General features: G+C 48.0%; 1 protein-coding gene across 1 annotated transcript; it reads left to right on the forward strand.

Moving 5' to 3' along the window:
• Window positions 1-676: 676 nt before the first annotated feature.
• On the forward strand, window positions 677-7,204 carry LOC126397732 (uncharacterized). The gene is made up of 2 exons (XM_050056679.1): window positions 677-1,828; window positions 2,522-7,204. Exons 1-2 carry the CDS (start codon window positions 1,472-1,474, stop codon window positions 6,323-6,325), a joined length of 4,161 nt encoding a protein of 1,386 aa, XP_049912636.1. The 5' UTR covers window positions 677-1,471; the 3' UTR covers window positions 6,326-7,204.
• The last annotated feature ends 492 nt before the right edge of the window (window positions 7,205-7,696 follow it).

Below are 7,696 nucleotides of genomic sequence, written 5' to 3' on the forward strand. Positions count from 1 at the left end.
ATGTATCAGATGGGTTTCTTGTAGGGCGGCGATGTCTACCTTCAGTCTAAGCAGTTTGGTGTCAATCACTGCTGTCTTGCGTGCATGGTCTATCTCCTGGGCCCAGTATTTCAAAACTTGTAATCTGGATCAGAATAATCCGGATAATGAAATCCTCCTTTTCTCAGTCAGGGATCAAGGTGATCCTGCTGACTTTATCTGGGTATTTCAAAACATTGGCAGGGTGGATCCCTTTGATCCCAATCTGACCTGATACGTATTTCCAAATGTCACGACTCTGCCCCAGGATCTGAAACATGGCGGACTACTTCACGAAAGGAGCAGTTGGTAGCACAGCTTTCACATCAAAATGTAAGTTTACCGTGATCTAATGTGTAGCGTTTTTAAGACCATTCGAAGGCCACCCACCATCTCATGTGAGCCAGCTATATGAATTGTCACCTACTTAAAACGTGGGCGTACCGATCTCTAATTGAGCCGAGGTCATGCTAACGGTAGCTAACGCGGCTCCATTGACTTGCATGTCAAGTAGCTAGCAGGCTAGCGAGGTAGCTGGCTTTGTTGATGTATTTTGCGGTCTATGGTTTAATTCAAAAGGGAATTTATCTGAAGTATGTCATACATGAACTCTTTAAACACCAACCTGTTCAGAGTTTAACGTTATGTTATTGCCAACTGTTACGTCCCCCGGCCGCCTGTGTATGTATTATGTGTATGTGCTTATGTCTATGTAGTCTATGGATTTGATCACCATGTTTAGTGGAGAGTCAGACCTCTCTTTCTGTCCGGAGATCGTGTGTGTTGTGTTTACAGGTGTGCAGGTGATTCGCTGGACGATCGTGACGTTGCTCCGGCTGGATTGGCTGAGCAAGGGGCTCGGCCTTCTGTGTCAACGGTCGCCGACTGGATAACAAGCGTGACGTCACCGCTGCTGGATTGGTGGAGCAAGGGGCTCGGCCTTCATAATGCCGGCCACACGGAAGCCGCGGTCTCTCTCGTACATGGCAGCAGCACATTGTATCGTTCTCTGGTTTTGTAATTGATAAGTACTTTGTTGTGTGATCCACGTGTGATTATTTCGCTTGCTTGCTAAATAATTCACCCTTTTGTTAAGACCAGCGCCTTAGGGCCAACTGAGTCATTTGTGTATATTGTAAATAGTCATTGTCACATATTATTGTTTGCACGGAGCGTAGGGGTGAGCTGCTATTTCTGTTATACCTGTTTTCTCATGTTTATCATTAGCCTAGGGAGTTAGGCCTAGTATTGTATTTTTGTTTCTTTTGTTTTTGTTAGGAATTAGTTATTTCGCCGGTCGGTAGACAGGTTGCTTTTTGTTTGTTGTTTTGGCCTGGGCTCACCCTGACGTCTTTTGCTCCATTTTGTGTGCGATATTGTACAGTGTGTTTTTGGAGTGTGTAGCAATAAATTGCTCACTTGTACATTTACTCTCGTGTTTCTGTGTGTCCTTATGTTACGCACCCACACCCCTAGACCGGGGCGTAACATAAAGTGGGGGCTCGTCCGTTCTTTAGTCCCGTTTTCGTTGTTGAGATTTGTTGTTGCAAATCTTTGGTTGGCAGTATTCTTTGTTGTGTGGGGGCACATCATGTTCGATATGGACGAGTTTGCACAAAATCCCACCATGGACAAGTTGGAAAGATGCACAAAAGCAGATTTATTTTTGATTGCCTCGTTCTTTGATGTCTCTATTCCCTTAAATGCACGTAAGGTAGAGATTAAGAGTTGTCTGTCACAGAGGTTGGTGGAGAAGGGCGTAATTAAAGTAGCGAAATTGCAGTCGGTCCCTGTATCTGAGGGTTTAAACGTGGAAGTGGGAGCGGCGGCTGCCACGGCCACACAAGCTCCCAGAAGCGAGGTGAAGCTCGGGGCGGAGGCTCCTGCTGTCACCCGGATCTCAAGCACGGATCCGATTGCGCTGCTACAGGCTGGGGTGGACACGGAGGATCTGAAGCTGGCTCTTCGTATGAAAGAGGTGGAGCTGGAGACAAAAAACCGCGAGGTTGAGCTCATGCACCTCCGCATAAGAGCTATGGAGCTTGACAGACCTTCATTTACGTCTACCCCGGTGAGTATGCGCCTTCCTGCCACTGCTGCTGAACAGTTTGACGTAAGCCGGCACATTTCCTTAGTGCCGCCGTTTAGGGAGAGTGAAGTTGACTCTTACTTTAATGCTTTTGAACGCATCGCAGCGACTTTGAGGTGGCCCAGAGATGTCTGGAGCCTTTTGCTACAATGTAAGCTGGTGGGTAAAGCTCAGGAGGTTTGTGCAAGCTTAACCATTGAGCAAAGTCTTGAATATGACGTAGTGAAAGCCACTGTGCTACGTGCATATGAGTTGGTCCCTGAGGCATATCGCCAAAAGTTCCGTGCCTGTGAGAAGTCTGCCAACCAGACGTACGTGGAGTTTGCCAGAGAGAAAACTGTTCTGTTTGATAAGTGGTGTACTGCCAGTAAAGTGGCAGATTTTGCTCAACTCCGTGAACTAGTTCTGTTGGAGGAGTTTAAGACATGTCTTCCTGAGAACATTGTTGTGTATTTAAATGAGCAAAAAGTTGAGTCGCTGTCAAAAGCTGCGGTGTGTGCAGATGAGTTTGTGCTGACTCACCGAGTTGCATTTCCTTCTGCGCGCCGTGAGCATACTCCGAGTCCAGGGGTAAATATCCATAAAAATCCAAAACTCCCGACAAAATCCCCACAGCGTCCTAATACAGCTTCTCCTGATAGCCGTGAATGTTTTTACTGCCACGTGTCTGGACATCTTATCGCTAGCTGTCCTGCTCTCCAGCGCAAAGAGGCTAATCAGGGCTCCAGAAAGCCGAAAAGTGTGGGTTTTGTCCAGTCGATTCCTGCTCCGACCTCCGTCCAGACTGCTCCTGCTTTGCCCGCTGTGAGCTCAGACGAACCTAAGGAAGATGAAATAGACGAGTTGTATAGGCCGTTTATCACCGAAGGTTCAGTCTCACTGACAGGGGAAGATAAAGACCAGATACCGGTCACAATTCTACGTGACTCAGGAGCGAATCAGTCCCTTTTGTTGCGGAGTGTCTTACCTTTTTCCTGTAGTTCATTCTGTGGTTCCGATGCTCTTCTGTGGGGGGTGAAGATGAGTACTGTGAGAGCGCCGCTGCACTCTGTGTTTCTGCGCTCACCTCTGGTTACCGGTCCTGTGAAACTCGGCTTACGTTCCCGCCTGCCAATTCAGGGTGTGGATCTAATCCTCGGTAATGATTTGGCTGGAAAGAAGATTTTTCCAACACCTGAGGTGGTTGAAAACCCTGTGCCTGACTCTGTTTCACCTGTGTCCGCTGCTGTTAATCCTGTGTTCCCTGCCTGTGTTGTGACGCGTGCGCAGTCACGAAAATTCGGAGACGTGATGAACCTGGCTGACTCATTCATGTTCTCCCCTGAGAATAAAACAGAGTCTCCTCTTGCAGCCAAACCTGTGAAAAATGTGTCTATGAATCTGCTGCCCGCCGAGGCGGAGGTGGCGTTCGAAGTGGATCGAAGTGCGTTCATTGCCGCACAGCAGAGTGACCCGACTCTGGTCACGTGCCTGGCGCTTGCCACTGCTCCAAGCTCGGAAACCCCGCGTGTGTACGCTGTTGTAGATGGGGTCTTGGTGCGCAACTGGTTTCCCCCAGCTGTTGGCAATCTGGAGTGGAATGTGGTCCAGCAGTTAGTTGTTCCCCAGAGTTTTCGGTCACATGTTCTTAGTCTGGCTCATGATAATCTCTCTGGCCACTTAGGGATAAAAAAAACCTACCACCGCATCATGCGTTATTTCTACTGGCCAGGGCTGAAGTCTGATGTCACTCGTTTTTGTCGTTCTTGTCATGTGTGCCAAGTCAGTGGAAAGCCTAATCAGATCATTCCTCCCGCTCCGCTTCAGCCCATTCCTGTACTTGGGGAGCCGTTTGAGCACCTGATCTTGGACTGTGTCGGTCCGCTCCCTAAGACAAAGTCCGGTCATCAGTACCTGTTGACGTTGGTGTGTGCCGCTACTCGCTACCCCGAAGCCATTCCATTACGCACCCTAAAAGCTAAAGCTGTTGTCAAGGCACTAACTAACTTCTTTTCCACTTTTGGGTTGCCGAAGTATGTGCAGACCGATCAGGGGTCAAATTTTATGTGTAAACTGTTTGCGCAGGTGCTGGCTTCACTGTCAATCAAGCACCGCAAGTCTAGCGCTTACCATCCCCAGTCCCAGGGGGCGCTTGAGCGTTTTCACCAGACGCTTAAATCCATGATGAGGAAATACTGTTTGGAGAATGAAAAAGATTGGGACGAGGGCTTGCCTTTTCTCCTGTTAGCGGCGAGAGAAAGTGTGCAGGAGTCCACCGGTTTCAGTCCTGCAGAGTTGGTGTTTGGACACACCGTGCGTGGTCCCCTTCGTTTGCTCCGAGAGCAGTTCTTGTCCGAGACTGACAGTCCCAGTATCAATGTGTTAGATTATGTCAGTAAATTCAGAGAGAGGTTGCACAAAGCACGTGACGCTGCCCGCAGTGCCCTGACTGAAACTCAGGCTAAAATGAAAAAAAGATTTGACAAGAAATCCGTCAGGAGAGAGTTCCAGGTTGGTGAGGAGGTGCTGGCCCTTCTGCCAATGTCCGGTGCCGCTCTCCAAGCAAAGTTCTGTGGTCCTTATGTGATTGAGGAAAAACTTGGTGAGACTGATTATGTTGTGCGCACCCCTGACCGCAGACGAAAAAGTCGAGTGTGCCATGTTAATATGTTGAAGCAGTACGTCACACGCCATGCTGCTGTGCCTCCTCCTGTCAGTCCTGCCGCTGTGGCCACTGTCGCAGCTGCAGATGTGACTCCTTCTCAGTATGCTCCACAAAGTGATGGCTTAAGCGCGAGCAGCCCTCCGTGCTCGCGACTTAAAAATTCTGAAATTATGAGAAACTTGTCAGCTCATTTAGAACATTTGGATGCTTCTGCCCAAACAGACATCATTCAGCTCATTGAAAATTATCCCACTTTGTTTTCAGACACACCATCCCGTACAACTGTCCTTTCTCATGATGTCGATGTTGAAAACCACCCACCCATCAAACAGCATGCTTACCGTGCAAACCCGACAAAGCGTTCACTCCTCGAAAATGAGGTGGAATATTTGTTGGAGAACGGTCTGGCTGTGCCCAGCTCCAGTGCGTGGAGTTCTCCCTGTTTGCTTGTGCCCAAGTCGGATCGGACGCCACGTTTCTGCACAGATTACAGAAAAGTGAATAATGTGACCAAGGCTGACTCGTACCCCTTACCCAGAATGGAGGACTGCGTGGACCGAGTGGGTTCGGCCACGTACGTCACAAAACTTGACTTACTGAAGGGCTATTGGCAAGTCCCGTTAACTCCTCGTGCCTCAGAGATCTCCGCTTTTGTCACTCCGGATAGCTTCCTCCAGTATACAGTCATGCCCTTCGGTCTCCGCAATGCACCTGCCACATTCCAGCGGCTGATGCACATCGTTTTGGCTAATGTAAAAAACTGTGAGGTGTATCTTGATGATGTTGTGGCATACTCGGACACCTGGTCTGAGCATGTTACAGTCCTGAAAGAGATTTTCAAGAGGTTGAAAGACGCAAATTTAACTTTGAACCTGGCGAAGTGTGAGTTTGGTAAAGCCACTGTTACCTACCTTGGTAAACAGGTGGGCCAGGGACACGTGCGTCCCGTTGATGTGAAAGTCCAAGCCATCGTGACTTATCCTGTACCCCAGACGAGGCGTGAGCTCCGCCGTTTCTTGGGGATGGCGGGCTACTACCGTAGTTTCTGCCGAAACTTTGCTGAGGTTGTTGCTCCTCTCACCAGCCTGACGAGCGAGAAAAAGCCGTTCGCTTGGTCACCTGCTTGCCAACACGCTTTCGAGTCCTGTAAGGCGCTTCTTTGCAGCACACCTGTCCTCACAGCCCCAAGTTTCACACGGCCGTTTAAGTTAGAAGTTGATGCCAGTGCCAGCGGGGCCGGTGCCGTGTTGCTGCAGGAGGACAAGCAGGGTATCGACCACCCCATCTGCTACTTCTCGAAGAAGTTCAGTGCTGCCCAGCTCAATTACAGCACGGTCGAGAAGGAGGCTCTTTCCTTGCTGTTCGCTCTGCAACACTTTGAAGTGTACATTGGTTCCAGTCCGTTACCTGTTGTCGTGTACACCGACCACAACCCTCTCGTTTTCTTGAACCGCATGCAAAACGCCAATCAGCGGTTAATGAGGTGGTCCTTGTTAGTGCAAGATTTCAACCTTGAGATCCACCACAAGAAGGGTACAGATAATGTGTTAGCTGATGCCCTTTCGCGTGTGTAATTATGTTCTGTGAACAAACATCTTAGGGGATGTTGTTCATTTAGAGAGGGGGGTGTTACGTCCCCCGGCCGCCTGTGTATGTATTATGTGTATGTGCTTATGTCTATGTAGTCTATGGATTTGATCACCATGTTTAGTGGAGAGTCAGACCTCTCTTTCTGTCCGGAGATCGTGTGTGTTGTGTTTACAGGTGTGCAGGTGATTCGCTGGACGATCGTGACGTTGCTCCGGCTGGATTGGCTGAGCAAGGGGCTCGGCCTTCTGTGTCAACGGTCGCCGACTGGATAACAAGCGTGACGTCACCGCTGCTGGATTGGTGGAGCAAGGGGCTCGGCCTTCATAATGCCGGCCACACGGAAGCCGCGGTCTCTCTCGTACATGGCAGCAGCACATTGTATCGTTCTCTGGTTTTGTAATTGATAAGTACTTTGTTGTGTGATCCACGTGTGATTATTTCGCTTGCTTGCTAAATAATTCACCCTTTTGTTAAGACCAGCGCCTTAGGGCCAACTGAGTCATTTGTGTATATTGTAAATAGTCATTGTCACATATTATTGTTTGCACGGAGCGTAGGGGTGAGCTGCTATTTCTGTTATACCTGTTTTCTCATGTTTATCATTAGCCTAGGGAGTTAGGCCTAGTATTGTATTTTTGTTTCTTTTGTTTTTGTTAGGAATTAGTTATTTCGCCGGTCGGTAGACAGGTTGCTTTTTGTTTGTTGTTTTGGCCTGGGCTCACCCTGACGTCTTTTGCTCCATTTTGTGTGCGATATTGTACAGTGTGTTTTTGGAGTGTGTAGCAATAAATTGCTCACTTGTACATTTACTCTCGTGTTTCTGTGTGTCCTTATGTTACGCACCCACACCCCTAGACCGGGGCGTAACACCAACACAGCGGACTTTTTAAAAATATCCAAAATATTTACATGTGTGCAGAGCAGACTGTATAGGAAAAATACACAGTACTAGTATAAATTATGTGGTTCATTCAGAAGTGTCAGAGGACTGAGTTTGGGTATACTACAGTAATGATGGTGATGTGCTTTTCTGTACTTAAACAATTTCTTTGACTATTGTGGATTCCTGACAGAGAATGGAGACTGAGAGGGCGGTGAGACAAATTGAATTGGCTGATGAGCAGCTCAATTTGACGCTGCTTCAGCAGAGAGACAGAATTGAAGATAAAACTTCTGGAAAAGAAGCTCACCTCAGACCTGTGAGCAGTCTTTAGGTTCTGTGACACTATTTTGATTTACATTTTGTTTCTAATTGCTTTTTTAATACTTTGTTTGAATTGCCATGTGCTTATTATGTTAATCCCTGTGTTGTTTCTTGTACTCTATGTAAAGAAAAGAATGTGCTATACAAATAC

Source organism: Epinephelus moara, chromosome 11 (genome assembly GCF_006386435.1).
Source record: "Epinephelus moara isolate mb chromosome 11, YSFRI_EMoa_1.0, whole genome shotgun sequence".
Classification (NCBI taxonomy): domain Eukaryota; kingdom Metazoa; phylum Chordata; class Actinopteri; order Perciformes; family Serranidae; genus Epinephelus; species Epinephelus moara.

Coding starts and splice junctions, on each gene's coding strand:
- LOC126397732 (XM_050056679.1), top strand. CDS start 1,472: ATGTTACGCACCCACACCCCTAGACCGGGGCGTAACATAAAGTGGGGG. Junction 1,829..2,521: donor CTGTATCTGAGGGTTTAAAC/GTGGAAGTGGGA, acceptor GTTCTGTTGGAG/GAGTTTAAGACATGTCTTCC.